This window comes from Phocoena sinus, chromosome 5 (assembly GCF_008692025.1).
Source record: "Phocoena sinus isolate mPhoSin1 chromosome 5, mPhoSin1.pri, whole genome shotgun sequence".
Lineage (NCBI taxonomy): Eukaryota > Metazoa > Chordata > Mammalia > Artiodactyla > Phocoenidae > Phocoena > Phocoena sinus.
Genome location: NC_045767.1, coordinates 13,463,676 through 13,490,996, shown reverse-complemented (window position 1 = coordinate 13,490,996; position 27,321 = coordinate 13,463,676). Strand labels below are relative to the sequence as shown.

The window sequence follows — 27,321 nt, the reverse complement described above, 5'->3', positions numbered from 1 at the left end:
GAAGCCTGGGATGAGTAGGCTAAGGGAGAGGAAGATCAGGAGCTCTTTTTTAACCATGTTAAGTCTGAGATGTTTATTAGACTTCTTGGGTATTTCAGCAGCGGATTTCTGGGAAAGATGCTTCCATCTTTTATTGTTAAAATATAAACTTTCAATCTGGTCCAGTGGAGGATGCTGTGGTGATAGGTGGCAGTAGAATGTAGTTCCTTGAATTTGTGATAGAGTCAGGAACAGGCTTATGAGAAGCAGAATTAGATATACTTTAAAGTTTCTGTATGATTGTGGACCCAACAGATAGAGAGAATAAAAAAAAATGTTGAGGATGAGATGAAACAATAAATAGTTGAATCCAAGCAATGGTGTAGTCACCTGACTGGAGGTTTCTAAGAACTAATGAGGCTTGAAAATTAGCTAATGATATGATTTGGATTTAGGGATGTTAGTTATCTGCTGCTACATAACAAACTACCCCAAAATTTATATTAATAACAATATAAATGTTTATTATCTCACATAGTTTCTGTGGATCGGGAATTTGGGAACAGCTTAGTGAGGTTTGTTTTTCAGCAGAAAGGGCTTAATTGTTGTTGTTTTAATATTTTTCAGGTGTAAAAAGTGTCTATAAAGCTTTTAATTCCCAGTAGGAAAATGTTATCTGAATGATTGTTCTAATAGCAAACCACTGTAAATTGTTTCACCTGCATTTGGGACAGAGGGAGAGAGATTATTTTCAAAGCACCGTAGCTTTCTTCCTGAGAGGGTCAGAGGTACACTGGTTTGTATGATTGTGACATCCACTAGGTGATCTTTCCTTCATGGGCTTTATCTGTGAGAAGGGCCTTAGGCTTCACCTCCCAATTTGGCTGAAGATTTACTGATGAGATTCACAACCTTTGGGTTGCTCTGATATTTCAACATATTTGCCAAGTTCTGGGGCACATCCTGGAAGGCCGTCATAACTTCTGGATCCTGCGTGGCCGCAAGAACCTCTGGATCACTAATCATTTCATTGAGCCCAAGCATTCCTGCCCTTCCAGGCATACCCCCTCCCATTCCAGGCGTTCCTCCAGGAAAGTTACCAGGTGTCGGCCCAGGAAAGCCACGGAAAAACAGCCACACTGAGTTTCTGATGTCTTCTGACTTATTCCCCCCTCTGGGCTCTCTTATGTTCTTCCCGAGCCTTCTTAAGCCTTTCTCTTTTTCCTTTGATCTCTCGCTCTTCATGTTTTCCCTCATACTTTCTCTGATGTTCAGCAATTTTCTGGGCCCTTGGTTGAACTTCTTTCAGCATTGCACTAGCACCTTCATCATAATCCAGTTTACAGGCAAGGGCAAGATCACGGACTGCTTCTACGCGATGGCCCAGAGGTATGTGCACTTTCCTGGCCCACTTGTAAGGCTGAGCTGAATCAGGATTTATTTCAATATCTCTGTCACAGTCTCAGATGACAGCATTTGGCTTCTGTAATTTGATGAAGACACTGGCTCTCTTGGCATATGGAATGGCCAAGCAAGGATTCAGCCTGATGGTATCTGTGAACTAGTCAATGGCTTTCTGTAGTTCACCATAATTTAGGGCCTCAATGGCAGTCACATTTTTATCCTTTGCCTCATGCATCATCCCCTCAGTTATCTCAACATTTTCATCTCCCATTTCCTGAGGGGGCAACCGTGTCTGGTTCAATCGCACCTTCAATTTCTAGATCACTTTCCTCACTTGATGTTTCATCTGTCTTTATGTTTTCCTCTGATTTCTCACTATCTGGTTTTTCTTTCTTGGTATGTGCTGATTTAGTTCTATGAGTAGCAGGTGGTATTTTTCCTCCAATGACCTCCACCCGCTCCCTCAGGAAGTGCATTTCTTCAGTGTTCAGGACACTGGCACTGCTTACACATCTTCATGAAGGTTCAAAGCTCGCTCACTTTGGGAAGGTCCATGGTCCGGCAAGGCTGAGGCTGAGGTCGGATTCCAGCTCAGGGCGCTAGCTCAGCGTGACTATGTAGAAGGGTGAGGCTGCTTAGTTTTGAGTCCAGGTCCCTCTTAAAGTCGCAGTCAATATGTTGGCCAGGGCTACAGTTTTTGAAGGCTTGACTGGGGCTAGAGAATCCATTTCCCAGATGGGTGATTCATACACATGGCAAGTTAATGCTGGCTGTTGGTAGGAGGACTCAGTTCCTTACCACGTAGACGGCTCCCTGGGCTGCATGAGTAGCTGACTTCCTCCACACACAAAAAAATCCAAGAGTGTGCGAGGTAGAAGAAGCAATGTCTTTTATGTCCTAGCTTCAGAAGTCACTCTCCATCATTTCCACAATATCCTACTGATTACAGGTCAGCCTCATTCAGAGTAGAAGTGTCTACACAGGGAAGTGACTGACAGGAGGAGAGCATCGTCAGAGGCCCTTTTGGAGGCTGGTGTCAGCTCCCTTTTTAAGTTTTGTAGTTTATGTTATATTAGCAGTATAAAGGGACTCATCTTCGTAGTGGTGTATGAGAAAAATTCCCCTAGGTACTCGTGGCTCCAGACCTCATATGCAATTCAACCAGCTTTAGAAATATCATCAAAAGAATTTGAGAAGATATTTTTTTAAAGCATTTTTTAAAACATTGAGAAGGCTTACAATTAAATATAGTAGTGTTCTAAAAATCACACACATGGTATTAGTATTTTTGTGTAAAAGAATCTGTATATTTAGTGTTTTAAGTTTTTATAATGTTTAGGAGAATACGACCTATTGGAATGACACGTTGTGTGTGTAATGCTTATTTAAAATGTGTAACTAAGTAATCGCTTTACATTTGTGATTTTAAGTGGAAATTTTTCAAATGTAAATACACTATTAGACATTTAAAAAACTTAAAATTAACATATTTATAAGATTAATTTATTAGATATATGTGAATTATTTAAGTACTTGGAAAGTGTTTTTTGGTTTTGGTTTGTGTTTTGGTCAGACAACTGAAGAACTTAAAAAAAAATAAATTGAATATATTAAATTTATAAATGTAGTTAAAATATTTAAAGTAGGTTAATTAACTGTGACCAAACATTCATCAAAAGTGCCCTTAGAGGGAATTCCCTGCTGGTCCAGTGGTTAAGACTCTATGCTCTCAATGCAGGGGGCCCTGGTTCGATCCGCGCGTCTCATCGAAGATCCTGCATGCGGCAATTAAGACCCGGTGCAACCAAGTCAAATACAAAAATAAATATATATATTTTAAAAAGCCCCTTTACAAGGGGTTGTTTAAATTTAGCTATATCTATAAAATTTTATAAATTTATAAGCTTACAGGAAAATCTCTTTGGGTTTTGATTTTGTAAAGTCAAGCATTAATTTTTCAAAACCAAAGTAACTTTTGAATACTTTTCCTTGAATGCACAAAAGTTAACCTTAAGTAAATAGATTCACTTTACTTGGATGGCAGTGGGGGAAGGGGGAGAAGAGAGATTTTGGCTGATGGGCCAAGTCTTGCCTGACTAGGCTTGGGCCTGACTCCTGTTCCTGCCTGATGGCTGAGCTGGTCCACCAGTATAAGCTCTTCCCTGCCAGGGCCAGAAGGGGTGAGGCAGAGGGCAGGGAGCCAGGCCTCCACCTGGATTGTCTGTTCCCCCCTCCCACCTCCTTGATCTCACTGTGCTCTGTGCATGTAATAAGTGCGTCACTAGCCTTAATACCAATCCACAGCGTGATTCTCGCTCTCTCCAAAGAAGCTGAGCACATGGTACAATGGTCCTTATTAACTTGCTCTTTGATTGTCCAAGGGACTTCTAATGGACCTGCAGGACTAACTGTGGCTGTATTAAGCAGAGAGTACAATAAAAGAACATCAGAGGGTCCTGGACGTAAAAGCTGCAAATTCACCACATTGTAGTGATATGACTTACAGATAGAAAACAAAAAAATAGCCAAACATTGCTTAGTATGGGGTAGCACAGTCTCACATTTAGCTTTGGGTTGTAATATGGAAGTTTTTAATTTACTATAACTGAACTATGCCTGAACACCCTAGCCAGATGGGTTGTGGGCAGGAATGCTCTTCAATTTCCTATTAACTGGGGCTTCCCTGGTGGCGCAGTGGTTGAGAGTCGTGCCCCAGTCCGGGAAGATCCCACAGGCCGCGGAGCGGCTGGGCCTGTGAGCCGTGGCCGCTGAGCCTAAACGTCCGGAGCCTGTGCTCCGCAACGGGAGAGGCCACAACGGTGAGAGGCCCGCGTACCGCAAAAAAAAAAAAAAAAAAAAAATTTCCTATTAACTGTATTTTTGTGTCTTCCATGAAAGTTCAACTCCCAGTTCCTGCTTTTTGCCTGGGATGGCGTCTAGGTGCCTGCGGAGAGCCTCAGCAGTCCTGAGCGCCAAAACAGGGGCTGCTCTTTGTCACAGATGCCCTGCTCTTTGAAATGGCACCTGTCTAGTGCCTGACCCTGCCGCCCTTCCCATGGGTTTTAGCATAGTTTCCAATTGCTGCTGTAACAAGTTATCACAGACTTGGTGGCTTAAAAGAACGCTTTATTCTCTCATAGTTCTGGAAGGTGTAAGTCCACTATCAAGGTATCATCACCTCCTGCTGAAGTTTCCAGGAAATACTTCCTTGACTCTTCCTAGCTTCCGGTGGCTCCTGGCAATCCTTGGCATTCCCTGGATTGTAGCTGCATCATTCTCATTTCTACCTCCATCTTCACATGGCCATCTTCCCTCTGTATGTCTCTCTGTGTCTTCATGTGGCCTTCTCATTAGGATGAGAAGTCAGTCATTGGGTTTAGGGCCCACACTAATCCAGCAAGATCTCATCTAAACTAATGACATCTGCAAAGACCCCGTTTCCTAATAAGAAAGGTCACATTCTGAGGGTCCAGGTGGACATGAATTTGGGGAGATACTATTCAACACAGTATACCATTCAACACACAAAGGTACTGGGGCTGCAAGTTCAGGCCATGTTTAGAGCCAGGTGCTTGAGGACGTGGAGTGTTGTGTTGAGGATGCTGAGGTTTGCTCTCTACCCAAAGAGGAGGCATCAAGTGCTCTATGCAGGAGAATATCATGGTCAGAGTTTCATGAAGGATTGCTTTGGTCACAGTGTGTAAAATAAATTGGAGCAGGGAGGGCTAAGGAGGAAAGAAAACCAGTTTTATCATTGGATAATCAAGTGATATGTAATACAGTCTTGAGTCAGGATAGATGGTATAGGAAGAAGAGGAAGGGACAAGTGGGAGACGTATCATAAATTCAGAGTTAACCAGACTTGGCAATTAATATGTGGTGGGTGGGAGGAAGCAGTGAAGAAAGGGAAGTGTGTAGGGGGCTGAACAATATGGGTGGTCCCTGAACATCGTTGAGTGGTTGCCAAATGAGAGATAGTATTACCCATAGGGCTGGGATTAAAGAGAAAGGCAAGGCTTGACGATCCCACAGTGGTGGACCCCAGTGACATTATGAGTGGTTAGGGAGTTGGAAGTAGGCTCTTTCAGTTGGGATTACTTCCATGAAAAGTATTCTACGTTTGTATAAGAGGATTCCATGGCATAGGCCTCACCTGCTTTTGCTTTTGTTTTTTTTTTTTAATTTTTTTTTTAAACAAACCCAATTTTTATTTTATTTATTTATTTATTTACTTTTGGCTCCATTGGGTCTTTGTTGCTGTGTGAGGGCTTTCTCTAGTTGTGGCGAGTGGGGGCGCCACTCTTCGTTGTGGTGCGTGGGCTTCTCATTGCGGTGGCTTGTCTTGTTGTGGAGCACGGGCTCTAGGAGCGCGGGCTTCAGTAGCTGTGGCTCACTGGCTCTAGAGCACAGGCTCAGTAGATGTGGTGCACAAGCTTAGTTGCTCCGCGGCATATGGGATCTTCCCAGACCAGGGCTCGAACCCGTGTCCCCTGCATTGGCAGGCGGATTCTTAACCACTGCACCACCAGGGAAGTCCTGCTTTTTTTTTTTTTTAATATTCTTTATCTACACCAGGTTCTTTGTCTGGATATTGTATCTTTAATTTTAATAGGTATTGCCAGGTTACTTTCTTAAAAGGCTGTAACAATTCACTTTTTTACTGGCATTGTATGAGAGTTCCCTTTCCTCCTTATTCCCACGATTAGTAGGTATTTCACTCTTTAATTTTTGCTATTTGAAAATATGACTTCTTTAAATGGCTGCAAAACATTCCGCCATATCAACATACCGTAAAATACTTAAACATTTTCCTATTTTTGGACATTAGATTGTTTCCCATTTTTTGCTGTAATGAAATTAATAACCCAGAAATGGGCATTTTTATACATAAATCTTTGTCCATCCAATGATACTTACAATGAAACTTATAATTTGAAAGAGGATGACATAGGTATAGTTTCCTCAGGCTCTTGCTTTGTTGTTTTTCTTCCTGTGTGCCTTTCTTTCTTTTCACTGATAATATTTTAGGTGGACTGAGAGAGTTATAAGAAAAGGAAAGGGTTAAAACAAATAGATTTTTAATTTTCTTTGAATTCTATTAGTATATGCTATTCCTTATTCACTACCAAAGTGATCTGGAATTGTATTAAGCCACTATTAATTCCCTAATTTTACTATATGCATAGATGAAGTTTCTCATTTTATGGAGAGAAGAACAAATGCATTCTAGTATCCTAGCACTGTCTGTAACCTACAAAAGCAGCTTAACTTTTTGTTTTCTTAGACATCGAACTTCTGAAAAGCATCAAACTTTTCTTGCCATGATGATGAAAACAAAAGATGAGATTTAAATCTTGATACCATGAATGGTATATATTATAATATATGACTGGAAAATAAACAGCCTTTTCTATATTCTTCTCCCTTAAATTTTAGCTATTAGAGTCAGAATGCTTCGATTGCAGAATTCTCACTTGAGCAAGGTTTTTATATAACATTATTCATATTCTTGGCCTTGGATGCCAATTAAGTCTCTCAAGTCTAAAATTGCTTTGTTTGCTTTTTAAAGAAATCTGCCCACCTTACAGACCTACAAGTTAACTAACCAGCCTGCTTTCTTTTCCCCCCAGAGGACTTTGCTCTGTTGGTTTTCTGCCAGCTCTTCCTTTCAAACTGAAATAGTTCAGTTTCTCTGTTTCTAGAACATAGAATTCATTACTCCTGGATTTTTGCCAGCAATGTCCCTCTCATGTTTTTAAAACTAAGATGAATGTTACAGAGTGACCTAGTGGGCTCGACCCATGATTAGAAGTCAGTCAGTGATATATTAGATGTCTGCATGGATGCTCTGTTCTGGGTAGTGGGGCTGCTAGGGGAATGGGCCTCTGGGAGGGTGGGGAGGGCATTCAGGGCGAAGCCTCGGGACTGGAAGGGAGAAATATGTGTGAGAGATTAGGTAAGATTTGGCTGATGTGAGGCAAGACTCAGATTCTTCCCCCGCCCTCAGGGCCCTGGTGAGTCTCTACCATAGAAAGGGCATAGTCATTAATTCCTTTCGGCCATTTAGATGGAAAACAGAAAGCCAGGTGACAGAGAATATTTATAAAGGGCTCTAAGAAGAACCACTCCATTTTTTTTTTTTTTTAATTTTTCAGTTCTCCTTTTCTCTTCCTACCTCTGCAACCCTCCTTAGCCTCTTGTTTCTACTAGTAGTGAAAAGGTGGGCCTTCCTGCAACAGAGCGGAAGTCTTAGGAATGTATACATCTGCACCACCTTAGGCCAGGTGACTTTTTCATTCATGTGGCTCTGCGGAATAACAGGGAGATTTCTTTAGCTTTTAGGTTACTTTCTAAGAATATGTTAGTGTTTAAATTCTTTTCCAGTTGGCTATGTATTTTAAAATTAAGCTTTTCATGTTTAGATAATTGTAAATTCACATACAGTTATAAGAAATGATGCTGGGACATCCTGTGTGCCCTTTATCCAGTATCCCACATAGTAACATTTTGTAAAACTATAGTTCAATATTATTGTAGGATACATTCATGTATAATATCATTGGCATTGATACAATCAAGATATATAACATTTCCATCACCAAGGTTCCCTCATGTTGCCCTTTTACAGTCACATACACTTCAGTGCTTCCCTAACCCCCTCAGTATCCCTTGGTAATCACTAATCTATTCTCCATTTCTATAATTTTGTCATTTCAAGGATGTTATGTAAATTGAATCCTACAGTATATAACCTTTCGGTATTAGCTTTTTAAACTCAGCATAAATTCTTGGAGATTTGTGTATGTATCAATAGTTTTTTTTAACTGCTGAGTAATATTTCATGGTATGGATGTAGTGCAGTTTGTTTACTGTTCACTCATTGAAAGACATCTGGGTTGTTTCCAGTTCTTGGCTACTATGAGTAAAGCCGCTATGAACATTTGTATACAGGCTTTCATGTGAACATAAGTTTTCATTTCTCTAGGCTAAATGCCCAAGAGTGCAATTGCTGGGCCTTGTGGTAGTTGCGTGTTTAGTCTTATAAGAAACTGCCAAACAGTTTTCAAGAGTGGCTGGACCATTTTACATTCCCACAAGCAATGTATGAGCAATCCAGTTTCTCCACATCCTTGCCAGCATTTGGTGTTGCCACTATTTTTTTTTTTTTTTTTTTAGCTATTCTGAGAGTAGTGTAGTGATATCTCATTGTGGTTTAAATCTGCATTATTTTCCTGATGGCTAATGATGTTGAACATTTTTTCATGTGCTTATTTGCCATCTGTATTTCCTCTTTGGGAAATGTGTTCATGGTTTTTGCCCATTTTCTAACTGAATTGTTTGATTTTTAAAAATTGTTGAGTTTTGAGTGTTCTCCATATAGTCTAGATACTAGTTCTTTGTTGAATATGTGGTTTGCAAATATTTTCTCCCAGTCTGTAGACTGATTTTTCATCCTCTTAACAGAGTATTTTGGAGAAAAAAATTTTAATTTTGAGAGACCCAATCTACTAAGTTTTCCTTTTATGGATTCTGCTGTTGGTGTCAAGTGTAAGAACTCTTTGCCTACCCCTAGATCCTGAAGGTTTCTCCTATATATTTTTCTCAAGACTTTATAATTTTACATTTAAGTCCATGCCACATATTTTTTTTTTTTTTTTTTTTTTTTTTTTTTTTTTTTTTTGCGTTACGCGGGCCTCTCCCGCTGCGGAGCACAGGCTCCGGACGTGCAGGCTCAGCGGCCATGGCTCACAGGCCCAGCCGCTCTGCGGCATGTGGGATCTTCCCGGACCGGGGCACGAACCCGTGTCCCCTGCATGAGCAGGCGGACTCTCAACCACTGCGCCACCAGGGAAACCCTCATGTCACATATTTTAAAGTAAGTTTTTAGTTCTCTGCTGTCTGAAATAAGCCTTAGCATGTGGAATCCTTTTTGCCCTCATTTTCTTTCTCAAGCATCTACTGAGTGCCAACTGACTCAAGTCACTGATACAATTCCTGACTGGGTACATGATCCTGACTTTGTAATGAGTTAGCTGAGTGATGTCCTTAAAAGCATGAACTATGCATGTAGACTGTTTGGGTTCAAATCCTGGTGCTGTCTCTCAAAAGCTTTATGATCTTTGGCAAGTTACTTAATCGCTCTGAACATCAGTTTTTCACATCATTCAGATCTGGGTAAAAATAATAATACCTACTTCTCAGGTTTGCTGCGAGAAGGAAATGACATATTAGGTATAAAATGCTTAGTGCAGTGCCTGGCACGTGCACAGAAAACATTCAATCATTGTTAGTTGCTCCCCTTCCTGCTCCCTGTGCAGATTCTCTAGGCACCCTCCCCAACTCAGTCTTCCCCACAGCCTCCACTTCTTTCTTTCTACCTCTCCTGGTCTTAATCATTATACTTCTTTTATGAAACCTGTTTAACCTATTTTAGCATTTAATAGAATTTCCTATCTCCAAATTATTGTGGTATTTATATTTGTGGTCAGGTTACCTTTATTGTTTCATGTACGTATTATGTATCTTTCCAAATATGTATCTCTTTGAGGGCATGTTCCTAGCCCTCCATAGAGTCTAGCTCTATGCTGGGTAACTGTCAAACACTCAGCAAGTCCCCAATACAATGGTAGTGGTGAATCTAAGTCACAACATGTTTGGGACTTCCCTGGTGGCCCAGTGGTTAAGACTCCATGCTCCCAATGCAGGGGGCATGGGTTTGATCCCTGGTCTTGGGGACCAAGATCCCATATGCTAGTGCAGTGCGGCCAAAAAAATAAATAAATGACAACGTGTTTCATTGAAAGCAATTTGGCAAAATTATTCCAAAGTCTTAAAATCTTTGACCTAGTAATTTACTTTTTCAAAATCTATCCTAAGAATGGTCAAATAGTTAAACAAAAATTTATGCATAGGAATATTTCTTACAGCCTTATTTGTAAAACTATGGCTTAGAGAAAAACATAAATGTGTAACAATAAAGAATCAGGAATCATGCAAATTCCATTTATACGGTGGATGATTACACTGTCAATAAAATTCCATTTTCCTAACCATGGATTATAGAACTATAAGGATATTCACTAAAGCACTCTATATTAGTAAAAGCACAGAAATAACCTAAACCCCCAACTATATGGATAAGTTAAATAAAATATTGTCAGAAAACAGAAATACAGTATGATCCCATTTGTCTAAAAAATGTATGTCTATTTAGATACACATAAGTAGACAAAAGACAGGAAAAATATACTCCAAAATTTCAGTGGTAATTGTCTTTGAGTAATAGCCTTTTGGTGATTTTAACTTTAATTTTGGCTTCTCTAAAATATAGTATTTAATACTTTTAGCATAAGAAAATAAGAATAAAAGTTATCTGTTTTTTAAGTGGTGTTTTGGAGACTATTTAATTACACAAATATATTGATCATAACAGAGAGAACAACTGACAAAGTCCTTGAATCACAGTCTAGTGAGGGGTACAAAAAATTACAACAGTGAGGGAATATATTGATAATACTGAGTGTCTTAGAAGCCTAGAAAAAGGTGGGGTTAGAGAGGTAGGATAAGCCTATTTGGTAGAACTTGAGTGCATTAGAGCCAAAAGAAGGGGTGTAGATAGGGAAGAATGATCCAAGTTTACGGTTATGCGTTTTCAAAGGTTCTGAATGGATACTGCTGAAGAAATGTTAAAAGCCATGGAGCAGGGGGAGGGTTTGGAAGGGGAACTAGCAAAAGTAAGTAGCTGTGTTGATACACATTCTATCCTTAAGAGTAAACACAGAAAAAATGGCAATTAATGGTGTTAAATGGGAATGCTAAGATCATATTTTTGCTTTAAAAGATCACACTGACCATTGAGTAGGGAATGAATTAGAGGAGGAGGGGATTGGAGGGGGAGAGACAAGTTAGATGGTGGTTTAAGTCACTGAGAAGATGGTAGTGGCTGTAGGGATGGAGAGATGAAGCCTGATGTAGATGTGACCTGGTGATAGATTGGATTGATGGTGGTGGTGATGATAGTGGAGGAGATGTCAAAGGAAAACCAAGAGTCAAGGATGATGTTTTGACTCCTGGGTTTGCAAATTGTGGATGGTGGTACCACTAACTGAGATATGGAACACATGAGGAAGCACAAAGTGGGAGGGAAAATGAGTTCACTTTGGCTATACCGAGTTTGGACTGCCTGTGGGTAGTCCAATGGGGTGTTCAGAAAGTTATTGGAGATACAAGTATAGATGTATGTTTTGGGGGGCAGTCATGAGAGTAGATGAGAACACCAAGAGATACATGTAGAATGAGAAGAGAATAGGGCTTAGGACAGAACCCTAAGGAAAACCAACATTTAAGAGACTGAAAGTGAAAAAGCAAATTGACTCAAAGCTCGTCTGGGACAGAAATTTTTTGTGTGATGTAATTTATAACTCCTTCTGGGAAGCAATTAGCATTCCTGATAAAGTGCGTGAACAGTTTTCTGACAGACTTTAATAAGACTGAGAACTCCTTCTGGGAAGCTAGGGTTACCCATCCAGCTGATTGACTAGCCTAATAATCTTTAACCAGATGTTCTTTTTTTTGTATCCATTTCTAAACATGGCTGGTGAACCATTCCTTTTTTCTTATAAAATGTCTCAACCAAAATTACTCCTGCAGTTGAATTTTCTAAAAAACCTCTCATTTACTCAGAAACGATTTGTCTGAGGCATTGCTGTAACAAAAGAGAAAGAGGAGCCTGCAAGAGAATTAGAAGAGGACCGAGATAGGAGAGAGACCAGAAGAGTGTTGATGTTATGTGAAAGAAGACTTTCACCAGGTGAAAGTATTTCAAGAGACAGGGCATGAACAGACAACAGTGTTAAATGTGAGTGAAAGGTCAAGTAAAACAAGGATGAGAAATTGCTCCTGATTTTAACAGTAAGAATGTCAATGGTGATCTTGGCAAGGGCAGTTTCTCTGGGGTGATTGGGGGGCATAAGTCAGATTTCAGTAGGCTTGAGTGAGTACAGACCATTCTTTCAAAAAGTGTGACTACAAAGGGGAAGACAGGGGAAGGGAGATTTGAGGCTGTTTCATTTTAGAGGGAGGCAGAAGTATATTAAATATGTTTAGGAAGGAGTCAGTAGCCAGAGAAGTAGAAGGTACCTGAAAGAGAAGGGCTAATCTTGAGTCAGAGATCAGAAAAAGGTGAAGCCAGCCTGCAGAGACTGAGCCCAGGTGAAGGGAAGGTCACATGTCTCCCATTGTGATAGAAAAGGGGGAGGGTGAGCCTGCACGGAAGACCTTTGGCAAGTTTGGTGGTAGAAGGTCAGAGGCATTCCTCTCCAGTGGCTTCTGTTACATCTGTTATGTAGAAGGTTAGGAGCTCTGCTGAAAATGCCTAGGTAAGTGGCAGGATGGCAGACTGAGGACAGGGAGAAAGTTCTGAGCAAGATCCCAATGAGAGGGTTTCCCTGGTGGCGCAGTGGTTGGGAGTCCGCCTGCCGATGCAGGGGACACGGGTTCGTGTCCTGGTCCGGGAGGATCCCACATGCCGCGGAGCGGCTGGGCCCGTGAGCCATGGCCGCTGAGCCTGCGCGTCTGGAGCCTGTGCTCCGCAACAGGAGAGGCCACAACAGTGAGGCCCGCGTACCACACACACAAAAAAAGATCCCAATAAGAACGGGAGATTGAACTGTCTGGGGAAATAGTGAGTGATTTCAGGACATGGTGGAGGATAATGAAAACTTCGTGGAAACAACCAGCACAGGTCTGTGATTTTTTTTCCTATGATGCTTTGAAGTCCTGATTTAGGCATGAGGACAAGTAAACTGGACTGTCGTTAACGAAACCACTGAACCTTTGCAGCTCCCTCTGGCCATCCTTTAAATATGACTCCTGAGTTTGGAGCCTAGACTCTGTTTTCTTCTTACTTTATAGACACTTCCAGTTGATCTCATCCACTCCCATGGCCTCAGTTAACCTCTCTATGCTGATGAATCCTTAACCAATGTTTGCAACCCAGCCTTCCTCTAGAGCAGCAGACTCTCAAGCCCATCTGCCTTGCGGGCATCTTCAGTTGTCTCCTGAAGCTGAACTCATCATATTTCCACTCTCGCATTTCCTTTCCTCAGCAATTTCCTTCCTTTCCTTTGCTCCGGGAGCCAGGGGTTTGTCGTTTTCACCACGCAAGCCTCTCAGCGCTTAGTGAATGTCTGGTGGAATTTCAAATGAAGAATCCACTCAGTTCTCTAAGCCAGAGACCTGGGAGTCATCTTTTAACCCAACTTCTTCACCTCTAACATCCAATCCATCTCACACAAGTCGTGTCCACAACTAAACATGCCTCATGGCAGGAAAAAGAAAAAAGTAAATTATCAAACAATTTTAACAAAGAAACTTAAGTGTTGGCTTTAACTCCTTTTCTTTGCTTCCTTAAAATTGGAACTAAACCAGTGTGTGTGGGGTGCCTCCCTCCCTGCTTTCTCTCCCCCTCTGCAGCCTTAGAGAAAGTGGGAGCGAGTTTTTCATTTGCTAATGATTTGGGCTCAGGTTATAATGGACCATTAAGGTGTTTTGTGGAAGAAAAGAGGAAAATGGAGCTTTCCGGTGAGGGATAAAAAGACTGTGGAGGAGCACCCCGCGACTCGAGGGAGGAGGGGCCTGGGATCTGACCCAGACTTTTCCGAGAAGGGGGGCCGAGAAGGACCCTGCGAGGGGCCCGAGTTCTCCTGACCGTGGCCGGCTCTTTGTCCGCCCCCCGCTTTGCGTGCAGGGACAGGGCTTGGACAGCTCAACCTGTTCACTGCCCAACAGGACCTTCCTTGGGTTGCCCAGACGTTGTTCCCTCCCGGGACGCCACAGGGACCCCGTAAGCCCCAGCAACATCCCTTGGGCACCTAGATGGCTGGGGGAAGCTCTCACAGCCCTGCCCGGAGCAGGCGCTGAACGGGGCGCGCTAGAGACCTCCGGAGGACTGGGACAGCGTTAAGCGTGCCTTCATCACAGGCTGCTTTGCGTACTTCCGTGCGTGATCAGTGGCTGTCCTCCACGCCTCCGTCTCTCACCTGGTAACTGCAGAAAGCCTCCTGCCTCGTGTCACCTTCACCATCCGTTCCTCACACAGAAGCCAGAGGTTTTGTTTAAAAACAAAACCCCAAACAACACCCCACTAGACCCCCATCCTCACCCCAACCCCAATCTGGCTAACACCTGTAATCTTTCAGGTGTATATGCTTCCCCCGCACCCTGTAGTTAATCGTCATCACCTGTTTATGTTTTTAACTACTCTACGGGCAGAGAATAGACCTATTTGCCTCTTTACTTGCAACCTTGTCTCCCGTGCTTCGAATGTGGTGGATGGAAGCAAGATCTACTCAGGTGGTTCTCAAACTTGAGCGTGAATCCGAATTACCTGGAGGGCTCGTTAAAACACACATTGCTGGATCCCCCTTTCCAATTCAGTAGGTCTGTGGTGGGGACGGAAATAATGGATCTCTGACAGGTTCTCAGGACCAGTTGCTGCTGCTGGTTGGAGATCACATTTTGAGTTACCATTCTGCATCTAGTTAGAGAAGACTGGAGGGGTAGATTGGAGTGACTTTTCAGATAAGAAGAAAGGTGGGTGGGAAACAAGCTTTGGAAGTCTTGGAGGTATGGCTAAAATAGAGATATTTGAATTCAATACTAAATTTGGCAAAACTTCCCAATAGTTGACAAGTTTGAGGGAGTAACTATGAGAATACATGGTTGAAGTGGCCTGTAAATGAAGTAATGATATGCAGGCTGGCAAAGACCTGGAAAAAAGTTACTTTAAAAAGTAAAATACTGAAATGATAAAGATGAAAGAAGTGAAAAGGAAGATTGTAAAATGAAATATGTACCATCATTCCAATTTTATTAAAAATGCCTAGGAAAAAACCTGAAAAGATATGGCAATGTTTATAATAGTTATCCCGATGGGTGAGTTTTATCACCTTCCTTCGCCTTTCTAAATTTCAAAAATTCTCTCCATCATCTTGTTTTCCCTTAATGACTGAGAAAAGCTTCTCCTGTTTTGAACCTCCTCAGTCTTGGGCATTTCCATCTGGCTGAATTAAATTATTTCCTCTTCTGTCCCTCTGTCAGACTTATTTCTCTTTGACATCTTAAACTGTGCCAGAAGTATGAAAATCAACAAAATTAAAATAATCAAATCAAAGAGAAGCAAAAGAAAACAAAGAAAAGGAAGAAAGAACCTCAAGAAGAGAAATAATTTAGTCAGTCCTGACACCAGCAAGAAAGTATCTTGGTCATCGGCCTTCCGATCATTCTATATATTGGAAGGTTGTAACCACCTGCCTGGAGGTTGTAACCACCTGCCTGCCAGGCTGTTCATGACTGGTGACCTCATCGACTGGTCAGTCAGGGAGCTCTATTCCTAATCTCTTACCCATCACCTCCTGTTTCTTCTCATGGGGTCAGGCATGTGCTGAGGATCGCTCCCAACTTTACTCTTCCTGTACAGAGTTCTACCTACTTATCCCTCTTTGAATTAGATCCCCTCCCAGCCAAATAATATCACTCAAAAACATTATTTTTTTCTGTAATTTATTTATTAAAATTATTAAAATAAAAAACTGCTTGGGTTTCCCTAGTGGCTCAGTGCTTAAGAATCTGCCTGCCAATGCAGGGGACACGGGTTCGAGCCCTGGTCCGGGAAGATCCCACATGGTGCAGAGCAACTAAGCCCGTGAGCCACAACTACTGAGCCTGCACTCTACAGCCCACGAGGCACAACTACTGAAGCCCGCGTGCCTAGAGCCCATGCTCCGCAACAAGAGAAGCCACCACAATAAGCCCACGCACCACAATGAAGGGTTGCCCCCGCTCGCTGCAACTAGAGAGTGCCCCCGTGCAGCAACGAAGACCCAACGCAGCCAAATAAATAAATAAAAAAAAAAAAAAAAAAAACTGCTTGACAACTTAAGCTCTCTTAATAACAAGGTTTATTTGGGGCATAAATTCAAAGTTCCAAACAGTTAAAGTACATATAAACTTTTAGAACATAACCTGTTTTATCCATGAGAGCACTTGTGCAATAAATATTGTGTATACATTATTTGTCGTAACATATACCAGTTGGCAATGGTATTTGCCAGGAAGAATTTCTTGCGCATTTCTTTAAGGAATGAGATATATAGGACTTTGGCATATGTATCTACTTCGTTTCAAAGATGAACAATTCTGAATTTTGTGTCTAGGCCTTGTAATTCTTTACGTACAGAGTAGAAACAAATGAAATAACTAAGTAAACATTTATGGGTTTAATCATGTATGGTTTCAAAATCAGGAATACGAATATATATTCAAATTTTTTCTATAAAAATCTATAATTATGGAAGAAAATAATTAAACTGTATGCCTACAGCAAAATGAAAGGGACATATAAAATTTTAGTTATGACCATGCACACTGATCAGACAAAGAAAGACTAGAATCTCGATATTTCAACTGCACTGACTACTCTGTACCTATTTTCTTGAATGTCCTTTTATCTCTGATAATAAAGTGTGAATTAACAGGACCTTTCTAGAGACCAGGAAATGGTGATCATGGATGATTTGGTAAATTAAGACAATAAGTGACAGAGTAGAACCAGAAACTCATTTTCCTAATTGCCAGCTTAGTACTTCTTATTCTAGACTGTATTAAATGTGCTGCCACAAGGCAAACCATGTCATTGCGGGTCCCATTTTAGAAATAGGTTGTATACAAGTTTCCTTTGTGGTCAGGCAAAAGACATCTATTTAAAAAATGTCAATGGCTGATCATTAATGACAAAATGTTTTTACATGCTGTTTATTGATTCAAGTTGTCCTCCATTTCTACAAATAATCATTACCTTCTAAGTTTGGTAAGAACAATCAGAAATTACTGAGAAAAGGATGTTGGATATCATCTTGTCTATCATCTCAGTGGGGAAACTAAGACCCAAAGAAATTTTTCAGAGTTATAGTGTGAGTTGATGGGAGTCTCCAGACTTTTAGTCCAGGGCTATTTATGGCACATGGCACTACCTCAGCAGATCAGTATTCTGAAACAGTGTGGCGTAACTGAGAGGATGTTTCTGGGACCATCAGTCTTGATCAACGTTATCAGTGTTGGGAGTTTGTGCGCCATTTTACCTCTTTATTTTTCTCATCCATTTATTCAATACACTTTCATTTTGTCGCCTGATGTTTTGGGAGTGGGGATAGTCAGAAAAAAATAAGTTAAAAGCTAAGTGGCAAATGTGATTTATTTTTACTTTTAATTTATTTTTTTTGCAGGGGAATGAGTGAAGTAAGGTTGGCTGGAATGTAGAAAAGTTGCAATTTTCAATGGAGAGAAGGCCAAGAAAGAGAGATGGGGAGGGATGGCCTTCCTACTGCCAGAGCCTCTGCTGGGCACTTTTATGGAGTTATCTCATTCCCCTTAACACCCCTTTAGGTATAGGGCCTGTTAACCTCATTTTATTACTCATGAAGAAATTGAGGATCAGAGCAGTTTTGTAATTTACCCCACAGTCACACAGCTGATAACCTGTAGAGTCAGATTCAATGCAGGGTCTGTATGGCTGCGAAGCCTGTGCCCTTTTACTTTTGCAGTAGAGTATGTGAAAGGTGAACCAATGAAAATAACAGTAACTGCAGTGCAATATTAATAACAGTAATAATGATAGCATAGTGCTTTACATATGTGCTCTCTTTGAACGGGATTAAGTGAGCACATGAACAGGACTGATAGGCTGTCTTTGTACTCTTCATTAGTGAAGCAGGCAAGGGAGAAAGAGGACATATACTTAAGATTTCCTTTGGTTTACTTTGCTTTCTGAAAAATATTTGGAAGGCTCAATTAGTTTTCTTTTGCCACGTTTATCAGCTTATTATGTTCTTGATGTGGGTGGATGGGTTGGTGTGTGATTGTGTGAAATCAAACCTGATATATTCAGAACAATTCTCCCAGTGGATAAATATGCCTTTGGGTTTGATATTGAATTTTGTAATTAGCGATCTCTGTTCCTGTTTACTGAATGGGATTTTTAATCTGTACCCAGGTCTTTTCCTTTCTGAAGCTGAATGTCATATATACTCATTTCTTTTGGGGACCCACAAAAGACGTATGTTAAACTCCAATGAAAAAGTAAGTTATACTCCTAAATTAATCTCTGGTAACTAATTTTATATTAGTCTGCAGCTCCAGTTTTAGAATTAAGCCCAATTCTCATATTTGCAAGGCGATGTCCAGTTCTGTGACACTGTGTAACATAAAGGTGGTGTCAATTTATAAATAATTACTGTCTCCTAATGAATTAGTGATCATTTACAACTATCATTTCGATACAAACTTAAAGATGGGTTCCGGCTCCAAAACTGGATTTTCTGTATTTAAAAATGTCATTCTAATTCGCAACTCCCCAAAACTGTTACTACGAAAGAACTATGCCATTCAGCCTAAAAATAAAACCTCTCACCCAAACTACACTCCTTAATAGCCACATTTTAATCTACATAATTTTAAACTAAGTTGAAAGAATCCATTTCTAGTGCAGTGATGTCAGACAAGAGTTGGAACTGGGACAGTGTGAAAGGGATAATTTAAAAGCCCACCCCCCTGCTTGGAGACACCTCAAGAATTTCTAGGCTCACAAGGGATATGAAGGAAGAGATTTTAAAAGCTGAAGAGTGCTGCTCTTGGCAAGCCCCTGCGGACACAGGCCGAGCCGGCTGCGGCGAGGGCCGCGAAGAGTTAACAAGGGACCGAGCCCCCCTCGCCTCGGGCTCTCCGCGCGCTCCCCCCCGCCCTCCTGTCCCCACCCTCTCGTTTTGGCAAGGGATTAAAGTGCTCCCCCCTGTGGCAGCAGTGACCCAGAAATGAGTTTGATTCACACAGTCCTTCCTCCATAACCAGCCAAACGCCCGTCCGAGAGTGCCTCCCTGCGCGAGCGCCGGGTGTGTGCGCGCGGGCGAGAGCAGGGGCCCGCCCGGCTCCCCGCCCGCCAGTCAGTCCGCCCGCCCGCCGCGGCCCGAACTCATGCGGCGCGGAGCGAGCGGCGAGGAGCCCAGCGCCGTGGCCGAAGCCCTCCGCAGCAGGTACGCGCGCGGGCCGCGGGGGGCGCGCGGGGAGGGTGCGCCGGGCCAGGGTCCGCGCGTGTCCGCGTGTGGGTCTGTGTGCGCGTCCCGATCCGGCGGCGGCGGCGGCGGCGGCGGCGGCGGCGGCGGCGGCGGCGGCGGCGGCGGCGGCGGCGGCAGCAGCGGCAGGACGAGCAGAGAGGCTCAGCCATATTTGATGGTTTTGTTGCTTTGCTCGGGAGTTCTCGGGAGTAATTTAATGCCGAAGGTCGCTGCCTAGTGGAAATAATATAGTACGTCATTAATATGGCGCCAAAAGATTGGGTTCTCGATATGTAGCGAGGAGGGAGGGCACGCAGCCGCCGAGTGCAGCGTTACTATCCCACCAGTAACTTGGGCATTGCCGGGGCGGGGGCCGGAGGAGGAGGAGAGGATGATTTTTGGATCCTGAGAATTGATCTATGTTGGATCAGTAAGTTTTATTATGATTATTTTTCAATTTTGGGGAACTGAAGACTTAGAGCTTTTTCTTCTTTTGGGTTTGTGAAGAACATGCGGTTTTCAGGCCAATCATCAATTAAAACGCGTTCAGAAGCAGAAGCCCAGTTTAGTTGGCTTTAGTTTATTAGAATTTTTTAAAAAGCCGAAGTGCATTAGGTTGTATGAAAGTGGAAAGCATAGTAGCAACTTGGTAGACAGATGGCAATGGCAGAACACAGGTCCGTGTACATATATGAATCCAGAGTGTGTGTGACCGTGGTGGTGATGGTGGTGGTGGTGCAGGGGGAAGGGACGACGACTGTATTAGTCCAAACATAGGTGTGTGTGTATAGGTACATCTGTGTAGGGTGGCCGCAGCCTTAGCTCTTGTCACCGCGTCACCACATGTCCAAAATATTCATTGCATCAATTCAAGGGCAGTGAGGGAGGGGTGGTGGTGGGGGGTGGAGGGACAGTTTAGAAATTAGATTCTTCCAAATTGGGTTTCCAATGATCAGACCTTTTACTTATAGCGAGACTGCCTGTGAAGTGTAAAACCCTTTATCGGTGAAATTAGGAAGGAGTTGCACTGGTAGAGCAAACTACCGATTAACCATGAACTTAAAACGGATTGCAACTTGCAACCTTTGGCACCATCTGCAAATTGTGGAGGTGGTATCGCTAGGTCTTCGCTGCCTGAAATGAACGTGCAGTGTGCACCCCGGGACTGCAAGTTGCAAAGCCCTTCAGTGCACGTGTCTTGTGCCTGCGAGTGTGTATTTGTGAGTTGGGGGCTGTTGTTCGATAGCTAGCAGGCTTTCCGGGTTGTTGGAGCTGGCTTGCAAATGCGGGAGAGGGATGGAATGTGGAATGTTGACCGGGGAACCGAATCCTGTCGGAACGGTCCCATTTGCTGGAGAAATTCGATCCCTTCCACCTCCTTCCCGCTCCCCCCGCCCGCCTGCGGGCTGGAGGCGGGGCCGAGGACGCGGCTGCTGCTCAAAGTGGTGGAGCGCGGCGGCGGGAGGCAGGTGCACGGCACCCGCCAGTGGGGGTGCCTCAACTTCCGCGGGCGTTTAAATAGCAGCCTCTCTCCCCTCCCACCGGTAATAGGTGACCTGGCGGCCGAGGGCAGCGGGGGGAAGGGGACGGGGGATACCCGGGAGCGAGCCTCCGCGGCACGTGGGCAGGTGCTGGGTGGCCCTGGGGCCAACTTTTGTGGCCCGCCTTTGGCGTTGGAGGAGAGGTGGCTCCATGTGGAAATGGGGGCGGGCGGCGGCTGAGGCGCTGCTTTCTCGGCCGCGGCTGGAGCGTCACCTAACGGTCCCAGCAGAGCTGCTGGGCCCGGGGTGGGGGGCTTCGGGGGCGGGGACGCCCGGCCCACCGCGCCCGCGCCGCGGGAACCCCGCACAAAGCCCGAGGCGCGGGGGCGGCCACCGCGCTCCCGCCTGGGGAACTGCCCGAAGCCCGTCGCCGTCCCCGCGCTGATTCCGGCGGGCGGCCGTAGGCGTTTGTTTGTTGGTTCCGCGCCGCCTTCCTCGTCGGATGGCTTCCTGTGACAGAGGTGATACACAGTTTCCAGAACTGTCTGGGGGCGGGAGCGGGCGCCGAGCCCTCTCCTAGCTGCTCGCGGCTGCCGCAGCTCCCGCTCCCGTCTCACAACCGTTTCTCGCCGGCGCGCCCGCCCCAGCCCGAAGGTGCCGCCCGGGAGGGACTCGGGGAGGGGGACGGCGCGGCCGTTTCCAGCGGCGCAAGTGGCTTCTACACGCGAGGGAGCGTTTGATTTGCAACTGGGGCCGAGCGGATTGGTGCAGTTGGCGGCGGCGGGGCGGGAGGAGCGGCGGCGGCGGCGGCGGGGGGTGGCCACTTTCAAATGGAGAGGGCGGCGGCGGGGACGCCGCTGCGGAGGGAGCGGGGCTTGGTTGCGCCACGAGAAGGTGTCATCACTGCACCGGGGCTAATTCCGGCGGAGGTGCCGGGAGTTACTTTCCCCTCCTCCCGCGCTGTTGTTTCTGTCGCCTTGGGAGGAGGAGGAGGAGAGAGAGAGAGGGAGGGGGCAGCGTCGCCGCGCGAAGCCGCGGCCTTGCGCACACCCCAGCGGGCCGCGGGAGCCGCGCGGTGCGTTCTCCGGTGCGGGGCGGCGGCTCAGTTCTCCCCTCCCCGGGACCCCCCTCCCCATTCCTGGGGTCCTCAGCTTTCTCTCTGCGCAGCCCACCCGCACTCTCCCCCCCTCCCACACGGGTTCCGCATCCACGGGTCCTTCGCCCCGGGTGCTCCCTGCCCTGTCGTACACCCTCGCCCCGGCTTCCCCACCCTGGGCTCCCCCTCCCCGGCGCACGGGGGCGGCCGTAGTCCCGGCACCCGGTGAATGCAGCGTGCAAACAAAAAAGCGGGCGATTTAAACGTGCCTTCGAAACCCGTTAGGAATGCGTCGTCACCCGGAGACCGTTCAAAAGCAGCTTGGGCTGGTTTTCTAGTAACGAGGAGGGAGGCGCCCACCTCGCTTCGGCGGCGGCGAAGGTCTGCCGCCCTCTGTTTACCACAGCCGAGGGGGAATTTAAATTTTCTTTTTGTAAAGTGATAGCTGCAGTTGAATGACTTGGCACGGCTACATTTTTAGGAAATTGCGAGAGAATCTGAAGTTTCCATTAATGGCAATGCTTAGGGGCTTCTTTCCCAAAGGTTTTTATTAGGGAACTATTTTTCCTTTTTAGAAAACCCGCTGCGAAAGGCTAGCTCTCTAGTTACCTACGTGGCTCGAGGCTAATATCTTTCGAAGTTAATGAACTAGTTTTAAGATCCAGAGAAATTATTTCCGTGAAAGCTGATTTAGGCAGTGATCAACCAATGGTTGGAGACTACTTTAGTAAGTGGTATTTGACCAAATCACAGCTAATCAAGATTTAATCGCTTTTAGGTGGAGGAAGGAAGCGTTCGGTGTAACTGGACCTTACTTCCACAGACAACACTCTTGATACAATAATGTGTGGTAGTAGAGTGGGCAACACACACTGGAGAGCTAACAGGATGTTCTGTGTGTGACACTCTAGCAGATACCTGGAACTGAGAATTCTTAGTGTCCTTTTGTCCCAAAGGTTTCAGTCTCATCTAATGTCACTTTTAACTCAGATGACTTTCGGATTGTTTGGTTATTTTGCTTTCTTCCTTAAGTTTGTGTATTTTTATATGTGTTTTTGATGACCTGGCATTTTCAGCTACGTAAGTGTTACACATCTCCTTTCCTCCTTACACCAGCCAGAGATAAAGGCAGTAGAACTTGAACTTGATTCCATCTTAAGGTCATAGGCTGCTTTTCAAGAAGAAAAGTTGAGTGGGTTGTCACAGATTTTTAACTTTTGACAAAGGTAGGTATATGTTCATTTAGAAAGAAAAAGATCACCCCCCCCCCCCCACCCAAGTTCCTCCTCCATCACTTGACAGGTTTTCAGCCTATAAATTAGTATTTTAGTTTTGTATTTCTTACGGAGGTTGAAAGAGTAGCTATAAAGGGAAAACAGTGAGAAATGATGAGTGTGTTGGAGAGACCAGGGAGAGAAACCTTTTTGGAATTTAAGGAAATGTTGTATTTTAGAAATGAACAATTGCTTAGCCCAGACACTGTGGGGAGAAGGATTAACTAAAAACAGAAACAAAATTTGGAGGACTTGGTGAGAATACAAGCAGATCTCCATGTGTTTCACCTTCATAAATACTGATTTTGGACTTCAAGAAGCCCTTAGTGGCTTAAAGTATTATTACAGAAGTGGTGTTACGTGTACATTGTTGAAAATTAGAGAAGCAACTATAAAAACACATTCCTACCATCTAGAAATCAGCATTGTATCGTTTTCCAGATAATCGTGTATATGTTTGTACGTATGTTTTAATCGGAATGAGTCATACTGGCTATACAGTTGTGTAAGGAGTTTTTGCTTTTTGGTGTTTTTTTTTTTTTTTTTCCACCTGTTAGCAAGCTTGTCTCTTATTGGGAGATATTCAGATTTCCTCACTTGGCCCCGAAATATAACACAGCAGCTTTGTCTAAAACGCTGTCCAGTCAGAGATCATTTATTGCATCTGGTTATTTCCCGTAAGTAGGTTTTAGTCTGTGTAGTAACTTTGACAGAACCTCTGGCATTGAGGAGGCATGCCTTTGGAATCAATCATGACTGGATTTGAAAGAGTTGGAATTAAACTAGCATTTTACTGTAATTTGGAAGTCTTCAATTTGGAGATTATTTGTTTGAAAACTACAGACATTTGCGTGATGTTTTTATCCACAGACTTGCTGGAAAAAGAATTATCACCTGTTTGTGTTCCAGTACTGAGGTGGTTAGAACAGCAAACATCAAGATATACCCTGAGAAAACCATAATTCAAAAAGAGTTATGTACCAAAATGTTCATTGCAGCTCTATTTACAATAGCCAGGACACGGAAGCAACCTAAGTGTCCATCGACAGATGAATGGATAAAGATGTTGCACATATATACATTGGAATATTACTCAGCCATAAAAAGAAGCGAAATTGAGCTATTTGTAATGAGGTGGGTAGACCTAGAGTCTGTCATACAGAGTGAAGTAAGTCAGAAAGAGAAAAACAAATACCGTATGCTAACACATATATATGGAATTTAAGAAAAAAAAAGTCATGAAGAACCTAGGGGTAAGACAGGAATAAAGACACAGACCTACTAGAGAATGGACTTGAGGATATGGGGAGGGGGAAGGGTAAGCTGTGACAAAGCGAGAGAGAGGCATGGACATATATATACTACCAAACGTAAAATAGATAGCTAATGGGAAGCAGCCGCATAGCACAGGGAGATCAGCTTGGTGCTTTGTGACCACCTAGAGGAGTGGGATAGGGAGGGTGGGAGGGATAGGGAGGGTGGGAGGGATAGGGAGGGTGGGAGGGATAGGGAGGGTGGGAGGGATAGGGAGGGTGGGAGGGATAGGGAGGGTGGGAGGGATAGGGAGGGTGGGAGGGAGGGAGCCGCAAGAGGGAAGAGATGGGAACATAGGTATATGTATAAATGATTCACTTTGTTATAAAGCAGAAACTAACCATTGTAAAGCAATTATACTCCAATAAAGATGTTAAAAAAAAAAAAAGACATCAGGTACTGACCAAATACTTTATCTTTAGGGTTTGTCAGGAGTTGAGGAGGAGACATAAGAATGTCATGGTTCTGTTTGCTTCCTTTCTGTTGGGGAAGCTCTTTCCTCATTTAGTGATGCGGGGCATCTGTTGCACTCTTAATGGTCTGTCAGAATTTGCATTATAAACCCAGTTTTCCCACATGGTTAATAACAGTAAGACATCCTCTGGAGGAAAATATGACATCTTAGCCAATATCTTGCTTTTTATTTGGATTGGAATTAAAAATTGTTCAAACAGTGGGAGTTATACCGGTTAAATGTTTTCCTCCCCTCCTTGTGCAAGCCTGTGATAGCTAGAACTGTCACCACGTTTAAAGATACCTTAAAAAAAGAATTTTTTGTTTTTCAAATGAAGGCTGGCTTTGCTTGGAATTGTTAGTTTCTTAGGTGGTATCAGAAGCCTGGTAGGAACCTTTATTGGGAAAGTTTTAGTTCCTGAGACAGTAAGTTGTTTGTTTCCTTGAACGTTTTAGTGTTCAGTCTATTTTGTCTCTTTTCAAGACCCGGCAGCACCTTATTTGGTTATGAATTAAAATTTGGACAATTAATATGTTTATTATTTGTAGTATATAATATTTCAAAAAGTTGAGACTTAATTGGAACAGAATCTTGCCATTTGCCTGGTGTACTTATACGGCAATATTGTTCTGTGATTGTGAGGGGTATATATTTTGATGTTTTCACAGTTGGTGGGCTCTGATGGAATAAGTTAACTCTGCATTCCTAACAAATGGAAGAGTGGCCTTGGAGGGCTTTTTTACCTTTGAGTTGGAAGTGGCATCTTGTCTCTAAGTTTAGCTAGGGTTAACTCATGGAACAGAGAAAATCTAGTCTAAGAGGATATTATTGATCCTGACTCCAGCCATGTTATTGTGGCCTGGCGTTATCTAGCCTAGACCTTGAATGATTATTAAGGATGTCTTCCTCACCTGAAAGCTACAAAAATAGATTGCCAGAAATGGAATGGAAAGCCTGGTCTCTGGGGAAGAGACTGGGTATTTCCATTTTTGAGTCCTTTATTAACTCTAGAGCAGTGGTGTATTATGTGTGCCTAACAGATGTTCAAGGACCAAGCTTTTGATGAATATTCTAAAACAAGTCAGATATTAACTTTTTGCTTTTGGTTCTTCAGGTAGAGTTAAGACATAATAAGGTGACTGAGGACAGTTGAAGTAAGTTCATTTTTAAAACTTCAGGTTCTTTTGGGCTTATTTGCTGAAGGAATTAATCCACAGTTTTCTCTTGGTTTGAAAGCTCTTCCAATTGGCAGTAATATGTACTTTTTAATATTGAGCATTTAATGTTTGCACAGGAGGTTTTAATTTGAAAATTCATGACAGCTGCTAAGACAGTTTCTAAGCAGTTAAGTGAAGGTTTCATGGCTGAGGGTCCAAACTGAAGAATAAAAGAGCATTTTTTTTTTCTTTTACTCCTTACTCCAGGGTAAGTAAGCAGCAAGAATTGGCAAGGTTAACAAGTTGCTGGAGTTTGAGCTACCTGGTTTGCATTTGTTTAGCACAAAGTACACATAACATGGTTTAAGGTTTTTCTTAATGACTCATGGTCATTTTTATAAGCATCAGTTATTTCACTGTTGAAATAAAATGATGCACTTAAAGATGTGGAGGCTGAGTTCTGGTGGCTTGTAACTTTTTTAAGGTCAAGGACACTTGAGTTCCAAAACCTGTGGAATCTCTCCCACAGAAAAAGCGAGTTGCACCGAAATTTGCATGTCATTTCCGGGTTTGGATGAACACCTTTAAGTGCATCCTGGGATTTCAGTTTAGCATTTAAATTCTGGTGACTTCTTTTTATGATTTCTCTCTGATCCTTTTACATCCCTGTTAACCATGTATTGTAGTTAAAATGCCTGTCTAGAACAGTCATTTTTCTGCTTATTGGTCACTGGCTTGAAAATCAGATAAGCATGTTAGAAGTTTTTATAACTTAGTGTGCACTGGCCCCAAGTAGGAGCCTCAGGGGTTTTCCTTTGAGAAAAATTCATGGGTTTCTTGGCCTTTATTTAAGTTGTTTAGAGCACCACCACCACCACCCCGCCCCTCCCTCTCACCCCCTTACTGCCAGTCTGTTGATTTATAGCAGGGATCAGTAAACTTTTTTAGTAAAGGGCCAGATAGCAAATATTTTAGGCTCTGTGGGCCTGACGTCTCTATTACAGCTGTTCAGTTCTGCCATTGTTGCGAAAGCAATCAGTGGACAAGAGGTAAAT

The 27,321-nt window shown here is 43.4% G+C and overlaps 1 protein-coding gene and 1 pseudogene across 10 annotated transcripts in view; one reads left to right on the top strand and one right to left on the bottom strand.

The window, feature by feature from the left end:
* Positions 1-27,321, top strand: part of JADE1 (jade family PHD finger 1) — a 214,966-nt gene that overhangs the window by 138,198 nt on the left and 49,447 nt on the right. For 3 of the 10 annotated variants that reach the window (XM_032631867.1, XM_032631865.1, XM_032631855.1), the window contains exon 1: positions 19,285-19,469. The exons of 1 other annotated variant lie outside the window; for it this stretch is intronic. Coding sequence is in view for 1 of the 9 variants with exons in the window: in XM_032631854.1 (XP_032487745.1) it covers positions 21,474-21,492 (19 nt within the window). In the remaining 8 variants the exon portion in view is untranslated. Of the gene's footprint in view, positions 1-19,284; positions 19,470-19,632; positions 19,921-20,917; positions 21,042-21,319; positions 21,493-21,513; positions 21,626-27,321 lie in introns of those variants that run through there. 6 more of the 10 variants (XM_032631857.1, XM_032631860.1, XM_032631858.1 and 3 more) reach the window with 6 other exon arrangements.
* On the bottom strand, positions 841-1,938 carry LOC116753889 (annotated as a pseudogene).